General features: G+C 45.7%; 1 protein-coding gene across 4 annotated transcripts in view; it reads right to left on the bottom strand.

Moving 5' to 3' along the window:
* RAPGEF2 (Rap guanine nucleotide exchange factor 2) overlaps positions 1-21,316 on the bottom strand; it is a 249,132-nt gene that overhangs the window by 155,958 nt on the left and 71,858 nt on the right. For 3 of the 4 annotated variants that reach the window (XM_059066801.2, XM_059066802.2, XM_067035439.1), the window contains exons 2-3: positions 9,170-9,240; positions 4,358-4,414 (exon numbers count right to left, since the gene is read on the bottom strand). The exons of the other annotated variant lie outside the window; for it this stretch is intronic. In XM_059066801.2, coding sequence (XP_058922784.1) covers positions 4,358-4,414; positions 9,170-9,240 — 128 coding nt within the window. The remainder of the gene's footprint in view (positions 1-4,357; positions 4,415-9,169; positions 9,241-21,316) is intronic. 4 annotated transcript variants of the gene reach the window in all.

The raw sequence follows: 21,316 nt of genomic DNA, 5'->3' as shown, positions 1-21,316 counted from the left end.
TCCCTCCAGGAGGGGAAGGGGGCCGGCAGCTCCGAGCCCAGGTGGGCCCCTGGAGGAGGAGGGGACACAGAGTGGCTGCGGTGGCAACAGGAAACCCAGCTGTGGAGTGAAGAGACGGGTAAGCGCAGGCAGAGCGGCGGCCGGGCCTGAGGTTCGGAGGTTGCAGGTCTCAATGAAAACGCCTGAAAAGACTCCACTAGCCTCAACACAGCTTCTTCTGAGAAAGGAACAACTTCCTCTCCTGCAATAAGGGGAGATAAACCCCTCAACAGGGCTTCCCTGGTGGCGCAGTGGTTGAGAATCTGCCCGCCAATGCAGGGGACACGGGTTCGAGCCCTGGTCTGGGAAGATCCCACATGCTGTGGAGCAACTAAGCCCATGCACCACAACTACTGAGCCTGCGTGTCTGGAGCTTGTACTCCTCAACAAGAGAAGCTGCGACAGCGAGAGGCCTCCGCACGGCGATGAAGAGTGGCCCCCGCTCGCCCCAACTAAAGAAATCCCACGCACAGAAACGAAGACCCAACACAGCCAAAAATAAATAAATAAAATTAAAAAAGAAAGAAAAACCCTCAACAAAGCGCTCTGAAAACTCTTCTGGAAACCAAAGCGTTCAGTCCGACCCGTGCGTGGGTATCGGGCCCGCGGTTCAGCGATACCCGTGTTTAGAGACCGGCTGTGTGTGCACGCTTAAAAGTATATATATTTTAATGGCTGAGTTTCTGATCCAAAGGTTTTTAGCACTCTACATGTAACTATATTAAACTGACACGGTGAGGATGGCCGACCATTAAAGAAAAAGTAAAGAGAAGGGATGCACTTGTTTATCTCCTTTCTTAAATTCTCTAAAATAAGTCCCTCAGGGGAAATGAGTACTATCTCACTTAGTATTTCCAAGCTAGCAAAATACGCAGCATCTAACAGATAACAAATGAAAGAAAGGCAGAAATTACCTGATGTTCCTGTCCACCGTGTAAAGCTCAACTAATCGCACCTAATTAAACGGGCAAGTCTACACTTTAAGAATTCCATTCTATCAGAACCACAACTCCGTCCTGAATCACAATAGAGCGTTAAAGGGCATACTGTTTGTCATACTGTTCCTGTTAAAACAGTAACACCAGGGGAATCAGAACCCTGCTGTCATCGTTCCTTGCTAGAGGAAGTTTAAAGCAGCTGAAACATCGGGAGAACGAAGTGTGAATTACCAGAACACAGTGAGGGGAGTGAGAGCGCTGCCGCGGCTGACATTTCCACGCACCCACCACGTGGCCCTGCTCTGCTTCCTTCACACGGAGCCCCGCGTCTGAGCCTCAGGCCAGCCGGAAACACCGAACCCGGTGACCACTGCCCCCACTTTACAGGTAAGAAAAAGGAGGCACAGAGGTGGATCGAGAGGGTACTATATCTACCTGGTGAAACTATGAGAATCAGAGACCCGGAAGTCACCGGCACGCCATCATAATAAGGAAAATGAATACTCATCTCTGGGTCATGAAACAAAATTCTGCAAGTCTTTGATATTCCAACTGCACTGTTGTTCTCCAGGCTCAAGCACAGACAGGTCATTCCCCCAAGAGGTAATGACAACAGGCCCCCAAAAAGAGGGGTGGTATTATTAAGTTATCGCAGATTTATATACACCCCCAATGCAAGTGTTCTTTAATTTTCAAAACTGTGCTTTTTACACCAACTGCGCAGAGCAGAGACACGTCTGCTCGAGGGTCGCAGAGGAAAAGCCTCCCACAGACCCTTCCACACAAGCTCGGCCAAACGCTAGGAGTCTCTGAATCTCTGGTCATAGGAAATCATGATCTACTCAATACCCACAGACTCTTCATTGCTTGGGAACACTGCCACCTCACTCCAATTAGTCCAAATCAATCACTACCATCAACTCTCGCTGCAAAAACTCCTAAACGCATTCAATTTAGGATCATCCAAGTCATGGCGTTGCGTGATCAGCAGGGCTCATTATTCACTGCCTAAACTGACTTTAAAAAGAAAAAGCAAATATACTTAAAACACTGCAATCTACCTTCCGTTTAAATGAATAATAAATAACAAGAGTCAGGAAGCCGGCACAACGCGGGCAGAAGTGCTGGTGGGTTTCAGGGGCCGCCGTCACCCCTTGGGGAGGCCACCCCAGGGAGAGATGCAGTCCTCGCGCCTGCACGCACACAGCATCATTTTCTACAGAGGCGTGAAGGAGGCTGGGAAACGCTGCTGAGTGCGGGGCAGCTAGGGCTGCAGAGTCACCAGGTCTGGGCGCGAGTCCAGATCCCGAGTTGAGCAGAGATACAAGCCTCAGCACCCGCACACGTAAAACGGGGGTGATGAAAGATCTACCTGCAAGACGGCTGCGAGGAGGAACTAAGTCAGTGCACACAGAGCACGGATCCGAGTGTGTGGGACGGACCAGGGGCTTGTTACACGTTTGCTCTGGCCTCACCCTGGACACGGCCCAAACCATGTTTCAGAGGGAAGGGGCAAAGTGAGAGGAAGCCGACGCTGCCGGCCGCTGCACCGCTGAACTACACTCATGAGGGCCGGCCAGCCCTGACGGGCGCACACCCGTTAAACGGATTAGCTTTTAATTTCTCCTGACACAGGACAAAGAGTCTCAAGCTATTTACATCATGGTTCCTTCAAGGGTAACTATGTTAAGGGCATTGGCCCCTGGTGTGAGTTTTCTCACTGCCAATTATGTCTGGGTTATTTACCACTCTTCTCTACTGCATGTATGTTCTTTGAAGCCCTGCATGGATACTGGCAGCCAAGAACCATCCTGCATCGGATCCACCCGTATCTTCTGAACTCCACCCATGACGGCCCCATTCCTCCATCCGCCCGGGTTCGAGCACTGTCACCCCAGATGACTGCAATTCTGTCCTAACAGATTTCCCTGCCCGTCCACTCAACCCAACCCACCCTCTGTGTTTTCAGGCAGACACAGATGTTATCTTTGAGGGGCTGTGTGGGGCTGGAAGGCGTCTGGTCACATCATTTTGCTGCTTGAAAACTGGCCGCCTACCTACAGACTAAAAGAGACTTAAGAAAGATAAACAACCAATAAAAACACCCTGTACCAAAAAAAATCTGAGACAAAGAATTTGATTATTTTCATGATATGAAAATTATTTTTTAAGGTTTGGTGATAATATTGTGTTTAAGGTTTTTTTTTAAGTCTATCTTTTAAAGATAAAAACACATATCAAAACAGTGATGGCTGAATTGACATGTCTGGATTTACTTCAAAATAATCCACTGGAGGTGGAGTAAGAGATGAGACATCATTGCTTATCAGTCGACAACGTGGCATGGTGGGTCCACGGGGGCCGTTTTACTACTGTCGCTAATACTGTGAACATCTGTAATTTTCCACAATAAAATGTAATTGAGGAGGAAAAGCACTCATTTCCAGTCGCCTAAAGAATCGAGGATGGCTTTTTCCACGACACATTCGCACGCAAGCGTGACTGGCCCGCCCCTTCTCCCGGCTCCACACCCCCCAGGCCATGCGCACTGTTCAACACGTGACGCCAGGCCCCGCCCCCTCTGTCCCTGTACACACGGTGCCTCCTGCCAGGAAAGTCCCGCGAGGCCACCAGACACGCCAGGAGACCCAGGGCAAAGGGCCCCTTCTCCGAGACCCTCCCCTGCACCCCTCCTGTACAAACCCACAGTCTCAGCTATCCTGGGGGGTTAGTCTGCACTGCTGTTGCTTTCCTTTTTTCTATTTCTACCTCCCTCTAAAGATTATAGCCTCCCTAAGGGCAGAAGCTGTATTTTATTGATTTCAATAAAGATCCCCTGCAATATGTATGGAAAGTAGTAATTACTCAGTAAGTGTCTTGAAAAACAGGAAGGAAAGTCAACATAACTGTCATTCCCAGTAAACATGAACGAAACAATATGTCTAGTAAATCAGAGCTTACGTATCCGTAAGGCACCGATATTTATCTACTGAATGTTTATCACACTGCTTAAAAAATTAGTTGCCATTTTTTCAAGGAGTACGTTACAGATCTTAAAAGGAACATCAATACGATTTAAAGAAGAAACTTTCCTTTGGAAAGACTCTACACTATTTCTCATTTCATAAAAGTCAAAATACTCTGTAATGTGAAATACTATCCCCAGCCACACGCGAGTAACATACAGATGCTGATGTGAACTTATCAGCGAAGGACTGAAATAGCTGAAATGCTTCACATTTCTAAATTATGCAATAAAAGTTAATGCAAAATTAAGGCAGTGCTGACTTGGCAACGTGCCCCTAGTACTTCTTTGATACTTTAAGGACATCATCTAGCCACTGCATTACACGTCGTGCAAAGACAGAGGAAACACCTACTAGTATAAAACTTCATTGGCTTCATGTCTTTCATATCTCACAGTTTCACACATTAACCTGTAAAACAAAAATAAAGACACAAGTTCATCGTTTGTCATGAAAAAACATACTAATAGTTTTAAAACGTAAATGAGACATTATGTAGAAAATTAACATTACTTTTATGAATTGTCACAATCATTTATTGGCTTCAAGATAAATATTTGTGGTGCCTAGGTTAACAAAATAAAATGAAATCCGGTAAAAAGATGCTAGAAAAGAAACATTTTGTTAGATGTCAGCTTCACCCAGTTTATTTCATAGGGAACAAGACTGTATGTGTTTTATACTTTGTAAATGACATGCGGACAAATTAATGTTCTCCAAGGTAAACAGAAAATAAGAAAGAACCTGAAAATTAGAAAGGAAAACCTATTAACTTAAAAAGTGGTAACATAATTCACAGTTTAACATTAATGTTACTTAACAGTATGGAATTTCAGATAAAAGTAGGCTTGTATTAAAGTGCGTATTTTTATGACTAAGGACCAAATGAACGCTTTACAACTTAAAGATTTACTTACTTCAAATGACTCATCCCTGAGGAAAATAAACTATGAAAATTATAGAAAACATGAATAAATGTTTAAATATTCAAAATTACCTCAAGAGCAGCATCTTCAAAAAGCATCTTATTATATTAAGCCCATGTACAATTTCCCAGAAGTTACAGAAATGCGAAAGAGAAAAGGACTATTTCTTCTTAAGAAGGAACTAGGAAATAGAACAGGCTGCCTGTAAAAGCGACTGTTTCAACAGCAGTGCCGTTTTGGTCAGTGGGGCTACCAGCCCCCACCTGTGAGACACTGGGCTCAGCACACACCCGTCTCTCCGCTGCTGGCACGCTCGTGATTTTTCACTTGAAAACGACCCGCCTGTGTTCTCTTGCGCCCTGGTCGCCCCACGACCGGCACCCGGCTTCCCAGGCCTCCTCGGCCTCTCAACCCCTCCCTTACCCGAAGCTTTCACTTGGCTCCAGAACGTAGCATTGAACCTTGAATACACATCATTAAACATAGTTTTAATTAGACCGCACCGTACCCGGTCTCCCTAGGAAGGGATGAGAGACACAAGTAACGGGTCTAAAAATACCAGGTCTTTAAATTGTGTAACCGGCTCTGCCCTGTTTCCCGTTGCACCCTTTTCACTGGATCCCGGTCCTTCTACGCTGGGCCCTGTACTCCTGCGGGCTCAGCCCTCCCAGCCCTCCCACACCATCATCCGTTTCTCCCCCTCTCCTAAATCGCTTTCTTAATACACGACCACACCTTATGGGGATCTCCCACTGGGTGGGAAGGAGACACGCTTGACCCCATATCCCCCTCCAGCTGCAACAGAAATTCTCCTTTTAGAGCTGTTTACGTGAAAACACTGCCTCCATTCTCCCGCCCCCCTCCCTCTCCTCCATCACTGGGTCCCTGAAACTCAAATAAAAGGGGGGCTGGGGGCAGCCTAGTGGGTAGGGCTCTGTGCTTCCACTGACAGGGCCCGGGTTCAGTCCCTGGTTGGGGAACTGAGATCCCACAAGCCGTGAGGCCAAAAAACAAAAACAACTCTGAAAGCTGTCAGCTTCCTCTGTGTTATCTAAATCTTTTCTGACCTTGTTTAATGCCACGTCTCAGCAACACGTGATGACGCCCTTTCCCTTTACAGCATTTTCTGCTCTAAGTCTCCTGGCTTTCCTCTTATTCGTCATGTTTTCAGTCTCCTTTGGACTCTCTGCCCCTCCCACCCCTCGACCTGACCCGAAATGCATCACCTCCAGGGGCTGCCCGCCCCCTTCTCCTCTGCACCATGTAACCTCATCCAGTCTGTGATTTTTAATGTAATCCGTAAGCTGATGCTAACATCTAAATCCTGTCGGTCCCACTAGGAACGGCAGGGGCTTGCTCTACTTCACTGCTGTTTCTTCATGGCCTGCCTGGATGTCTAGCACGTAGTAGGGCTGCAGTGGATAACTGTTGACTGCATAAAACAACTAACCTAGAGCCATGAGAAAATCATGATAAAACTGTCTACAGGACAATGTTCTAAATAAATGGAAACAGTACCAAAATGCTTTTTTTTCTTTAAACATTGTTAAGGAATGTTTTATCAAAAGCATACTGATCTTCCCTGAATTCCTGAAGAATATACGAGCCAGATTTTAGTTGTTCCTTAATGTCTAAAACTGCCTGTATAATAATAATTACACCCATCCATAATGCTAAAGAATATACATGTATACAAACTCACATACATATAACCGTATATATGTTATAGTATATATAGGTAGTGTACATATATATATACATGTATACACACATACACATAACCATATATATATGGTATACTATATATATGTAGTATATATATGTACACACACAACCATATATGTTATACTATATATGTAGTGTGTGTATATATATACACACATATAACCATATATGTTATACTATGTATATGTGGTGTGTATATATGTGTGTGTACACACACATAACCATATATATGTTATACTATATATGTAGTATGCATATATATGTACACACACATAACTATATGTTAGTTATACAATATATATGTGGTGTGTATGTATAGGTATACACACACATAACTACATACACACAATGTATATGCAGTGTGTATACATGTACGTACACACACACACACACACACACACACACACACACACACACAGTTCAGCAGGCTCCTTCTTCCCGCACTGAATGGCCCCAGCCTCTCCGCTCTTTACAGATGCTTGGCCTCCACTCCCGCCGGAGCTTCCTCCTCCCCTTTGGCCGATGTGCTGCTTCCGACCCACCTGGGCGGAGGGAGTCAACCGTAGCAGGACGACGGTGTGTGGCAAAGACGTGCGGCATGCCGGCCAGGGCCTGAGAACGCCACTCTGCACGGCGTGTGCGCTCCTACAGCGACACAGCCAGGGACCCGCACGCCGCCAGCTGCTTAGGAGCAGCGCACTGCTCGCACGCGGGCAGCCCCACGTGCACAAAGGGAGGCTCCCAGAGAGGAAGGCCTCCCCTCCTTCCTAGGAGGCCAGGGTTCCACCGCCCAGCACGGAAGAAACAGACCGGGAAAACCTTGGCTAAGAGCTTTTTTTTTTTTTGCTAAAATTGGAAAACTGTATTATGTGGAAGTCTTAACTCTTCTCTATTAATCCCAGGGGTAAAATTTTATTTATAAAATTCAAAGGAAATAACTTCTCTAAATTAAGACGTACTTTTCCCAGAAAGGGTAGTTATTACAAAGCAGTTTATCCAAGTCATTGAGTTAAAAAGGACTGAAGTTAGTTGCAGCTGATGTGTTCCATAAACATGAGAAACAAACGACTGTTTGACACAAGCAGAACAAGATACACATCTTAAAGGTGACTCCTTGTAAGTTCACGCCAACAAAGCTGAATAGTCTACAAAAATAGACTTTTTTAAGGGAGAAGTATGCTAACCTAAACTATACTGTTGACGGTATCAGTTATTTCTAACCAAAATTTACTTCTGAAACAGCAGAAAATGGTTAGTGAGCGTAGGGGGCTTTATTGCATTTCGTCTACTTTTGTAATCTTGAAAATTTTCATAAGATGTATGAAAAATTTCCTTTTTCTATTGCACCAAATTACTATTACCTAAGTAATTTTATAACTACATATACTATAGATACACATTATATAATCGATATATCTGAATATTATCAAAATATTATCCATGTATAGTCTTATATGCATATGGCAATGTGACATTTTCATATTAATGCATTTGCATTCGCAGGTTAACTGCATTCAATTAAACAGACAATTGGCACTATAATTTTTTCTTAGGATAGCTGTCATCAAAAAACATAAAATGAAAGTTACATACTTTAGAAATTATCCTTTGTGGCTTTAACTTGAGCCGTTTTCCAAATTCCCCGTGGTTCCGCCCTTGCTAATAAAACTTTAATTTACATCATTTTCATTACAAATTTAATTTTAGAAGTATTCAATCCTCTTGACACTTTTTTCAATTAACAACTAAATATGAAATTGACACGCTCACAAATTAACTAGTGCTTAAAGAGTAAAGGGGAAACACACAGAAAAAGTATTCCTTTCATAACTAAAAACTGCTGGTATCAAAAGTAGCTGGAGCTGGAGCCAACAAAACTTTCCCGTAACGTCCTAGTTGGTGTTTATACATAACCCATCTTCCTAAGGTCCTTTATTTTCTATTCCAGTTAATCACTGGATATACGAGATGTTTCTCATCTTTTAATGTAAGCCCAGATAACCATAAATAAGGTTGCTGTATCGCTGTACAAGAGAAGTGGTAAGATGTTTATATGAATGGACTACATAAAAAACAACTATGGTATAAACTGAATTTCCCAGAAAAGGGCAGTCAACTTAATGCAATAAATACGTTATATACAAAGACCTAAAAACACACTAAAACAGTGAACTGAATCATTCTTGGAATAACAGTTAAACACATTCTGGTTTCTTATGTAGCTGAGTGCTAGGAAGTAGATTTTTACTTGCTAGGATGGCAAATGATGCTCCTTTGGTGTATTCGCCAAGTGCTGTTTATTACTTCAGGCGGGGAGGGCCGGGAGAGGGCCAGGAAGCAGAGAGGCAATCACTGTGGCCGAAATGGCAGAAACGATTACGTGGCTGTCAGACTCACAAGGCCACGGGAGGCAGAGTTCTCACAAGTAAGTTATCTTTAATCCTACTTCTAAACCGTAAGAGACCAGCACATAAAACCCAAGCATCCTATTATTATTCAGATTAAAACGACTTACCTGAGCTGATGCTCCCTCAGGTTGGATAAGGCTTCCATACCATGTAAATAGGAATACACTATTTCCAGATCCTGTTTGAGAAAAAGGACAGAAATTATTAAACTTGTCAGGAAAAGATGCTTCTAAAATAAGTCATTATACTGACAGACCAAATTTAAAATAGCTTTTTTTTAAATACAAGTTTTTTATTTTTTATTTTTTATTTTTTTGTTTGTTTGTTTGTTTTGCGTTACTTGGGCCTCTCACTGTTGTGGCCTCTCCCGTTGCGGAGCACAGGCTCCGGACGCGCAGGCTCCGCGGCACGGGGGATCTTCCCAGACTGGGGCACGAACCCGCGCCCCCTGCATCGGCAGGCGGACTCTCAACCACTGCGCCACCAGGGAGGCTCAAATGACATTTCTTATATACAGAAATATTTAAATTTAAATATTCTCTTTTAGAAAAAGAGACATGCCTTGCTTTTCCAGACCATATTACAATACATGAGTCTGCGCTGTAGAGCCCATGAGCCACAACTACTGAGCCCGCATGCCACAACTACTGAAGCCCATGCACCTAGAGCCTGTGCTCCGAAACAAGAGAAGCCAGCGCAATGAGAAGCCCGCGCACCGCAACGAAGAGTAGCCCCCGCTCGCCGCAACTAGAGAAAGCCCGCAAGCTGGAACAACCCAATGCAGACAAGAATTTAAAAAAACAAATAAACTTAAAAAAAAAAGACTCCAGCGAATATCTAGCAGTTTCTGATCTCAAGAATACAAATCTACATTTACTCCTCCCCCAAATCTTAGCCAGAATGTAAAACAAATGTATTTTAAGAACTTTGTAAAATTACCCTCTTTCTTTGAAAATAATAGCTCTACTGAGATATAATTGACACATCATTTTCTTTTTTATCTTGCAGGGGCCACAGCAGCACGGCGCACAGGACCCAATCCAAGTGGTGGCCACGACCCTCCCTGGCCCCTGGCTCCGCCCACCCGGGCTGCCCCCTCCTCCCAGAGCTGAGCCGCTGTGGGTGGGCCCAGGGCTGCCGGGCTCACGGTAACTCAAGATGTATCACTTGTGAGTAATTCCGTGGTTGGTGATTGTCAATCACCACCATAATTCCTGAACATTTTTACCACCCAGAAGACAACCCCACACCCTTCAGCATTCACTCCCCATCCTCCCTTCCCCCAGCTCCTGGCAACTGTTAACCCGCTTTGCGTCTATGGATTTGCCTATTCTGGACATCTCGTGTAAATGGAATCTCACAAGGGAAATACATGACCTTTTTGTGACTGCCTTCTTTCTCTTGGCCTCATAGCTTCAGGGTTCATCTAGGCTGCAGCAGGTAACGATACTTTCCTTTGTATCACCAAATAGTACTCCATTATAGACAGATGCCACAGTTCCTTTATCCACTCATCAAGTGACGGACATTTGGGTTCTTCCTACTTTATGGTCGCTATGAATAATGCTGTTATGAATTCTCATGCATACGTTTTTGTTTGCACACCCGTCTTCAGTTCTCATGGGTATATATATATACCTGCAAGTAGAACTGCTCATTCATATGGAGAAAAGCTAAGTGGCTACATCATTTATAATCCTATAGGCAAGGTCTAAGGACTCCTCATTTCTCCACATACATCCTCGTCAATACTAACGTCTGTCTTTTTTATTTTAGCCCTCCCAGGTGTGTTTGAAGGTGTTGATTTGCATTTCACTAATGACCAAGGGTGCTGACCATTTTTCATGTGCTTATTGGCCATTCATACATCTTTGGGTAAATACCTATTCAATTCTTTGTTCAATTTTCTTTTCCCCCAGGGGTTATTTATTCTTTCTCTTTTTAACATCTTTATTGGAGTACAATTGCTTTACAATGTTGTGTTACTTTCTGCTGTATAACAAAGTGAATCAGCTGTATGTATACATATATCCCCATATCCCCTCCCTCCTGTGTCTCCCTCCACCCTCCCTATCCCACCCCTCTAGATGGTCACAAAGCACCAAGCTGATCTCCCTGTGCTATGCGGCTGCTTCCCACTAGCTGTCTGTTTTACATTTGGTAGTGTATATATGTCCACGCCACTCTCTCACTTTGTCCCAGCTTACCCTTCCCCTCCCCGTGTCCTCAAGTCCATTCTCTACACCTGCATCTTTACTCCTGTCCTGCCCCTAGGTTCTTCAGAACCTTTTTTTTTTTTTTAGATTCCATATATATGTGTTAGCATAGGGTATTTGTTTTTCTCCTTCTGACTTACTGCACTCTGTATGACAGACTCTAGATCCATCCACCTCACTACAAGTAACTCAATTTCATTTCTTTTTATGGCTGAGTAATATTCCATTGCATATATGTGCCACATTTACCCATTCATCCATTGATGGACACTGAGGTTGCTTCCACGTCCTGGCTATTGTAAACAGGGCTTCAATAAACACTGTGGTACGTGTTCCTTTTTGAATTACGGTTTTCTCAGGGTATATGCCCAGTAGTGGGATTGCTGGGTCGTATGGTAGTTCTATTTTTAGTTTTTTAAGGAACCTCCATACTGTTCTCCATACTGGCTGTACCAGTTTACATTCCCAACAACAGTGCAAGAGGGTTCCCTTTTCTCCACACCCTCTCCAGCATTTATTGTTTGTAGATTTTTTGATGATGGCCATTCTGACCAATGTGAGATATATCTCATTGTAGTTTTGATTTGCATTTCTCTAATGATTAATGATATTGAGCATTCTTTCATGTGTCTGTCGGTAATCTGTGTATCTTCTTTGGAGAAACATGTTTAGGTCTTCTGCCCATTTTTGGATTGGGTTGCTTGTTTTTTTGATATTGAGCTGCATGAGCTGCTTGTATATTTGGAGATTAATCCTTTGTCAGTTGCTGTTCACTTTTTAATTGGGTTATGTGTCTTTATTATTGCACTTTAAGAATTCTTTATGTACCCTGGATAGAAGACCCTTATCAGGTACATCATCAGTGAATATTTTCTCCCTTTCCGTGGCCAGTCATTTCACTTTCTCAGACGATGCCCTTTGAAGCACAAAAGTTTTTAATTTTGATGAAGTCCAGTTTACCTATTTTTTTTTCTTGCGTATGCTTTTAGAGTCACATTTAAGAAACCATGATCTAATCCAAGGTCACAACATTTCATTAATATATTTGCTTCTAAGAGCTGCTTCTTCCACAGTTTTAGCTCTTACGTTTAAGTCTACAATCCGCTTTTAATTACTTTCATATTCAATAAGGTAAGGATCCAAGTTCATTCTTTTGCATGCAGATATCCAGTTGTCCCATCACCCTTTGTTAAAAATACTATTGTTTCCCCAGTGAATTGTACTGGTGCCCTTGCTGAAAATCAACTGACCATAAATGTCAGTGTTCATTTCTGGACTCAGATTTATTCCATTGGTCTGTATGTCCGTCCTCATTCCACGACCACGGTCGCATTTATGCAGCTTTGGAGCAAGTGTGAAATCAGAAACTGTGAGTGTTCCAATCTTATTCTACTTTTCTGGGTGCCGTGGGTTCACATTTGAATTTTAGAATCAGCTTGTACATCTCTGCAGAAAAGCCAGCTGGGGCTTTAACAAGGATTGCACTGAATCGGAAGATCAGTTCAGGTAGTACAGGCATCATAACCGCGTTAAGTCTCCCAGTCTATGACATGGGATGTCTTTCCACTGGATTAGGTGTTCCTTAATTTCTTTCAACTATGTTCTCTACTTCTCAGTGTACAAATCTTGCACTACTTTGGTTAAATTTAATCTTCTCTTTTGATTAAGAAAAAAATTTCTGCAACCTGAGGGATACAAGGTTGAGAACAATTCAAACTATCTGTTCACTTAGATTTCATATAGCAAGGGCACAGGGAAAGAAAGGACAGTGCCTCACAGAATAACTAGGTAAGGAATTCAAAACCTTTCTAAGAGGTTTGCAGCCTAAAATACATTACTGTGCACCTTAAACAATATTATGATGTGTTAAGCGGGAAAAAATGCCTCATTTATAATTCTCAATTGTCCCAATTTAAAATTTATTAATACTAGAAATGTAAAGTGCCGCCCTCTAATGGTCAACTTTCAAATAAACTGAGGGGCTTTAATTTTATTCATCTGTAGTTTTGTTATTTCCCGTAAGTCTTTTAAAAGTTATTTATAGATTGAAATCTAAGTCTAGACCTAAAAATGCAATACAAATAAGAGAGCTAGGGCTTCCCCGGTGGCGCAGTGGTTGAGAGTCCGCCCGCCGGTGCAGGGGACGCGGGTTCGCGCCCCGGTCTGGGAGGATCCCACGTGCCGCGGAGCGGCTGGGCCCGTGAGCCGTGGCCGCTGTGCCTGCGCGTCCGGAGCCTGTGCTCCGCAACGCGAGAGGCCGCAACAGTGAGAGCCCCGCGTACCACACACACACACACACACACACACACACACACACACACACACACACACACAGATTGGGGTATGACTGCTTCTGAAGAAGGGATTTATTAGCTTTAGGAATGCACACTCTGTGAACTGGATGGTGGGGAAGGTTTTGTTTTACTTTTTTTTTTTTTGCGGGCCTCTCACTGCTGTGGCCTCTCCCGTTGCGGAGCACAGGCTCCGGACGCGCAGGCTCAGCGGCCACGGCTCACGGGCCCAGCTGCTCCGCCGCACGTGGGATCCTCCCGGACCGGGGCGCGAACCCGTGTCCCCCGCATCAGCAGGCGGACTCTCAACCGCTGCGCCACCAGGGAAGCCCCAGTCATACCCCAATCTTAATATTCTGTTTGCTGGTAGGGAAAGCCAATAAAAATGTCCTAATTAATGAGTTTTCTTTAATACTTATAATAGAAAGTCCTTCTGAATAATGCTAAGGTTCACATTCTATTTTAGGTATTACAAATATGTGCTACTTGCAGTGGTTACCTAGAACAGAAGGCCACCCTTCCATTTCTGAAGAGCTTATAATCTGAATCTAACACGAAAGTCTTACACTTTTTTCACTGAAATACCAATCAGCCCCTTATAAGCTGCCCAAGGCCCACAGTACTTCCATCTAAGCAAACAGACAAGACTGTTTGTGTTCATTAGCCTTCATCAGGCAAATATAATATTTACACTGACCAAAAATGTCTATTTAGTAAAGGAGTAGAAGGAAATAGGGTTTTTCGAAAGCTAGAGAAGGAAGAAGTCTGAAAGAACCTGAAGGAACAAGAATTTGGAAGATTCGAATCAGAGTGGAGGAAAAGAATAGCCCTACTCCTTCAAAGACAACAGGCCTGGAAATAACGGAGTGTCTTCTCCTTCAAACCAGCAAAGCAGAAGCCAAGAGCACGTTCCTTGATGCTGCGGCGCTTTATTCATGTGTCGCTCTTTAACGTTATGGGGTCTCCTAGTTGGACAGGGGGCACCTTGCTGGATAAGTTATGATGTCGCGCCCATTACGAGTGTCAGCATTGCATCCATAAACTTAGCAACTTTGAGTATGAACGTATAACCTGCATGATTACACAGAATCTATCGATGAACAGTAACTACTACCATTATTTCTTCACCTTAAGACAATATGCATAACTAAAACCTGCAGATTCAATACGATTGTTTATTAGTTAATAAAAACGTGCAGGACCACTGCGTGCTCTTACCAATAAGGCGCTGACAGAAGCGACAGGTCAGGAAGTTGTTTCGGGGCCTGTAATATGCACTGAGCGTGTGCGTTACACCATTACTGCAGGATCAAATTTAAAATGCAGTTTGTCCTTCTGTCTGTGTGTAGCTGTGCCGCCAGCCGCGGCGGGTCCTCAAAGTGCAGCAACAATCGACGAGAGGGGGTAGGGAACTGAACGCACCAAGGTATGGGATCAGAAGGGTACAGACAACTGACGGTTGCAAAGCAAGCCTAGCAAGGCAAAGCGTAGCCGTATAAATACCCCTAGAGCAGGGAATTTGCTTAGTCACGCCTTATCGGCATCAGCTCGCTGATTGGCTTCTCGGCTTAGTCACGCCTTATCGGCATCAGCTGGTTGATTGGCTGCTCGGCTTAGTCACGCCTTATCGGCATCAGCTGGTTGATTGGCTTCTCAGCTTAGTCACGCCTTATCGGCATCAGCTGGTTGATTGGCTGCTCGGCTTCTCCCTCAAAGGCACCAATTTCCCCTCCAGGGTTGCTTTTCCTAGCTTTAGGGAACAACCAGGGACTCCCAGTAACTGAGCAGGTCCCTGGAGCGATCTGGCCAAAGGCCATCTCCTTTTTTACGTTCATACCATAAAGTCCAGGATGCATACCAAGGAGAGTACAGTCGGGCCCTGAGGCTTATGAGGGTCTTAATGGCGCCTTCCTCAGAGGGCAATGCTCGCCACATAGCTGCATAAATAAAACACCTGCACCTCACATAGTCCTGATGTGTGAGGGCAGAGTAAGTTTAAACATGTGTCACTCACGCAATACAGAACCAAGGAATCTGGTGCAACTGTGTCGTCTATTTTAGATGTGTGGCCAGACCGTGAGCTTCTTCAGTGAGCTCAACAATTACGTCCAGAGTTTCTTTATTACTCTTAGAAGAAGTCATCTCAAAAGAAACTGTTACCTGGTCTATACCACGAGGAGCTTGGAAATGCGAGGCGCAGATGTCATTATTCTAACATGAAGCCTTCCCACGGAAGGCTGGTTCGTCTAGCTGTAATTAGACGACTTTACAAATAAACTCCACCTCAACCTGAGATCTCTTCTTTGTAAGTAACAGAAAGAACAGGAAGAAACTGACATCTAGACGGCAGGCAACAAACAAGTCCATGTAACTTCTCACTTGGGACCAGCACAGGTGTGGGGAAAGCCTAGGAAAAAGGCGTCGGGGAATCTCTGCTCTCGGACTCCAAGGGATGAAAGACACCCGAGCAGAGGTGAGCCAGGGAGATTGCAAACGAAACGAAGGCTGGCCCTGTAGCCATGCTTGCCTGCAACACAGAACCTGGTGGCCAAATAAGTTTGCCAGTGATGAGGGACTGCAGGTGACTTGAACGACACTGAAAGGCAAACAGGAACACACGTTTTCTTCTTTGCTAGGGGCAAGGTGGACTGGGCGGTATTTTGAAATAGGCAAATAGGGCCTTTTGAATCTTCTTATCAATTTTTTTCTACCCTCTCCCCAGGTGTGCAGCGACCTTACATCACGCGCACCCACCGTCACTCCGGGCGCCCTGCCCTGGTCTAGAAGCTCAAGGGGGATGAGTGATCAAGTAGGGCTTTGCTGCGTCTTCCCCGGGGACCCGTCGGTCGGCACCCGCATTTCCACAGTCCAGACAAATCTCTAGGTGGTAGGAGCTTTCGGAAATGAAATACACCGGGGGCGTGAGGAAGGAGATCCGGGCACAGAGGCTCTGCCGGGAGCTGCCCGACCTGAGCTCGCCGCTCAGCCTTCCTCCACTTTCCACGCGGAGGTTTCAACCCTCATCTCCCCTTCATGGCTGGCCTTTGGTAATATAACCTAGGAGTTGGTGAGGAACGGCCTTCACCCAGCAAGGAAACAAAAAGGCACAAGGTGGGTGCCGAGGACTCTTGCTGCTCAGACCAACCCGGTATCTGCCACACGGGCAGCATCTCAGAGCAAAGCTGCCTCGTAAGAGGAACAGGGAAATGTGTACCCTTCAGGGACTTACACTCTTGGGTTCTTTTTTTTTTTTTTCTTCTATGCAAACGAGACATTCAGAGTGAGGTTATGTTTCAACAAACTTGACTATAGGGGAAAAAAAAAAAAATGCTGCAGCACTACATCACCTGAAGCATCAAACTGTGTCATTTCTGTCCAGAAACCATGATCTGCAAACAACTTGCAAACCTCCCCACCGCACCTCCCAGGACAAATAAAACCCACTTGACTAGGACTATTTTAAAGGGCCCTCAAAAACTATAAGCTATTTCCCCCACCAAATTCTCCAGTCCTGGATACAAACAGGAACAAATTGCTTTAACCAGGAAGCAGCATTTTTCAGAACAATAGGCCTTTTCTGGAAAGGACATCCTTTTTTAAAAATAGATGTTATGTGAAGGCAGAGAAAAGTCATAAAACCACTGTAGCCCAGCAGACAAGAACACTGACCAGTCCATTGGAATGCAGTTTTCCATGAAAACGACTATCTTTTTTAAAATCCCAAGTGGAAACAATGTATCGAAACCCCAAAGCACCCTCTAAGTCATTTAGGAGAACGACTGTTCACAACCTAAAGCACCCTCTGGCTCAGAGCATGTGCACACACAACCCAGGCTCAAGGGGAAGAAGTCAGGGAGAGCTCCCGCATCTTGGGCACATTCTCTGGCACCTCCTTAGAGGCTCACTCAGGATATAACCGGCTTCAGAGCAGACTTATAATTCACCGAAAACCAGGTTTTCATCTCCCTTGCTTAGCAGCATGGGGACTGGCCAATAACTGACAGTCTATTTTAACACCATCTTTGAAAGAGGAGACGCGTCCTCCGCGTCCCCTCCCCCCACAGAGGCATATTTTGCACTGCACTAGGAGAAAGAATATATCCTCTTCCTTTCAAGCGAGTTTTGTTTCACATTATGAAGCTACACATTTGAACTATAATTAGAAGCGAGGTGGTCAAAGGCACAACCTTCCAGTTACCAATTTTTTAGAACAAAAAAAAGTACGGTTGATTTCTTTAAAAAGAGTGTATCTCGGGCTTCCCTGGTGGCGCAGCGGTTGGGAGTCCGCCTGCCGATGCAGGGGATGCGGGTTCGTGCGCCGGTCCGGGAGGATCCCACGTGCCGCGGAGCGGCTGGGCCCGTGAGCCACAACTACTGAGCCTGGGCGTCCGGAGCCTGTGCTCCGCAACGGGAGAGGCCACAGCGGTGAGAGGCCCGCATGCCGCGATGAAGAGTGGCCCCCGCTTGCCACAACTAGAGAAAGCCCTCGCACAGAAACGAAGACCCAACAAGAATAAATAAGTAAACAAATAAATAAATAATAAATTAATAAACTCCTACCCCCAACATCTAAAAAAAAAAAAAAAAAGACTATCTCAATCACATCAAAGAAGCCAAGGCCAAGACCGCGCTAGAGCTTGCGGCCTACGGAGGCCCACGCGGTGAGCGGCCTGGGCGCCCTGCCTGCCCTGCCGGGACCAGGAAGCATGCTAGTGAGACAACTGCTCCCCCTCACCAAGACAAGAAGGTAATGCAGCCTTCCTGGCCAGGGACCACTGGCAAGGAATTAAGAGTTACGCTTCTGAACGATATTAACAAGGAGGTTAAAAGCCAGACTATCCAAGGCTCAAGCTCAAGGCCACAGCGCACGGGGGAGGGCCAGAAGGGGGAGAAGTCTGCACGCCTCACTGTGTCTACCCACACAGGGGTAAGCTGAAAAGTTTTACCTGGGAGAGGCCACATTTCTTTCCGCTGAAACATGTCAAAGCCGTCCTCGGAAAGACAGTGGAAAGAACATGAGCGCTGGTGTCAAATGGAGCGGAGCCCAGGCCCTCCTCCCCGTTGCCGCCAGATGTGAGACCCTGCACGTGCTACCCAGACTCTGTCTGCCCACCAGCATGACTCCGCCTCCTTGGCTGGGCCACCAAAATGACATATAGCTTCATAACGACACACGGCACAGACAGACCCTTGAAAAGAGGGGTAGCTGATTTCCTCACCTATGAGATCTGCAGGCAGGCGCACAGGAACGCCAAGAATTACAAAATTTTAAATATCCCTGAGGTTTATGTACATCAGATTTTGTATAAATCACTGCATCCTTTTCATATATATTTCTATCCAAAAAAAAAAAAAGGTCAAGTGAATTCTTCATGAAACACGTCAAGGGCCCCTGGATGGCCTGCTGTCCCAATCCAGCTTTTACATCTGGTGGGACCAGAGGGGGGTGCCGGCCGCCCGCAGAGCGCAGACCTGCTCGCACTCCGGAAGCCTGTCGCCGCCCGCCCCCAGGGCTCCCCAGGCTGGCTTCCCAGGAGAGCCCCCCGTCACCGACCCTCGCACCCCTTCCACGCACACGGCCGGCAGCGCAGGGCGCAGCCCAACACAAAGCCCCTCAAACCCCCTGCCCGCAGGGACCCCCCCTCCTGAGCCGTCACAGCCTCACGGGCTTGCACACCCGCACGGGCACCCCACGTGTGCTCTGTGCAGCCGTTTTACCTTCCGGGGGGGGGCACCCGTTATCTCCTCGGTCAGAGAACGGACACCCCAAAGTCAGTGCTTGCTTTTACACCTCTTTCTCATCTCTGCATCTAGCAAGCGGCTGCGTTGCCAGGAAAGAGAAGGGCTGGGTGTGGCGAGCATTGCCCTCTGAGGAAGGCACCATTAAGACCCTCATAAGCCTCAGGGCCGAATTGTACTCTCCTTGGTATGCATCCTGGACTTTATGGTATGAACGTAAAAAAGGAGATGGTCTTTGGCCAAATCGCTCCAGGGACCTGCTCAGTTACTGGGAGTCCCTGGTTGTTCCCTAAAGCTAGGAAAAGCAACCCTGGAGGGGAAATTGGTGCCTTTGAGGGAGAAGCCGAGCAGCCAATCAACCAGCTGATGCCGATAAGATGGTGACTAAACAAATTCCCTGCTTTAGGGGTATATACACGGCTACGCTTTGTTATTAAACTTGCCTTGCAACCATCAGTTGTCTGTGCCCTTCTGATCCCATACCTTGGTGCGTTCAGTTCCCTACACCCTCTGGTCGATTGTTGCTACACTTTGAGGACCCGCCGCGGCTGGCGGCAGCTGGGGGTGTGCAAGAGCCTGGGGCGAACGCCAGCCCTGGGAGTAACGGGACAAAGGGGGAGCAGGGAAGGGTGTTCTCAGCCGGTTCCCGCACAGGCCGAGGCAAGCGTGCGCAGGGCCACCAGGCAGCAGCGCGGCCGGCGGGCGGTCCCCCAAGGCCCGGGTCCCCCTTCACGCACGTGTAGGTAGGAGACTGGACCTTCAGGGCATCCCTGAGGGCGGCCCAGAGGCCACGCCCGTCCCTTCTCCTCTGCTGCTAGTGAAAGGGGGTGGGGGACAGGAAACAGGCACATCAACACTCCCATTAGAGTCTCTTCGTTTCTACCATCCGGAGGCACCGCCCCCAACCCTACACACCCGGGGGGAAGAACCGGAGCGTTGAAAACAAAAATGTCCAGTCACGACACTGCTGAGGTGTCTTGGGCCCTCTTGCCTCATATCCCAGGAAATCACATCATCGCACACTGCAGGGAAGTGTAAGGAAAAATCCATGGTGGAGTGCATGATTTTCAGTAAAACTTTTTTGTGTCTGACATGTCAGTATCAGCTTATTAAATGTGACAAGTGTACCATCCTTGTAAAATATTAGTAATAGGAAAAACTGTGTGGAGGACATACGAGAACTCTCCGTACTATCCTCTCAGTTTTTCTGTAAATCTAAAACCGTCCTAAAAATAAAGTTTTTTTCTTAAGTAAGTTTTTATTGGCGTAGAGTTGATTTACAATGTTGTGTTAGTTTCTGCTGTACAGCAAAGTGATTCAGTAAAACTCTTAAGTTTGTTCGTAACAGCAATTTCAACCCTAAATCATATGCAGGCTGTTTCTGAGCTTACTATTTATACCCGAAAGGAAGACAAGCCCCCCAGAGCTTTGATTTTATTCAAATGCACATATCAAAACATAGGAAAATAAAAATGTTAAAAAAAAAAAAAAAAAAAAAAAACGCAGGAAAACCTGGTGATTATATGACTGGTCATCTAGACTCAGCCTGGATACAGTCCTTCGGCCCCAGGCTCTTGAGCGCCGCGTCTTTACAAGACACGAGGATGAGGAATTCCAGAAGCAAAACATACAGGTTCAAGCTATTCTCTTTGTCCAAAATTTCCTCAGGTGTTCCTATATCTTTAAGAAAAGAGAGTTTTTGAACAGTTCCTAAACTTGAGACAGGGAGTACCTACCTCTTGAACTAGCCGTGAAAATTACAAAGCGGACCTCGGGGTTATTAAGCAGAGCACACCCTGCCATGCCTCCTCTGTTTCTAGCTGGCAGCAGGGAGCCCAGGAGACTCAGTGCAGGGGCCATGAGCTGAAGAAGGCAGAGGAGTACTTCCTAAAGTCTAAGGAGCAGAGGACGTATGGCACGTAATCCTCCTCCCTCAACGTTGATCTCTTATTGAAGTTTTAAAAAGTGAGAGTTAAATGATTCAGCCACAACAGCCGTTCGGTGGCAG

This window comes from Kogia breviceps, chromosome 6 (assembly GCF_026419965.1).
Source record: "Kogia breviceps isolate mKogBre1 chromosome 6, mKogBre1 haplotype 1, whole genome shotgun sequence".
Classification (NCBI taxonomy): domain Eukaryota; kingdom Metazoa; phylum Chordata; class Mammalia; order Artiodactyla; family Physeteridae; genus Kogia; species Kogia breviceps.
Note: the sequence above shows the minus strand (reverse complement) of the source record. Positions and strands in the feature narration are given on the sequence as shown.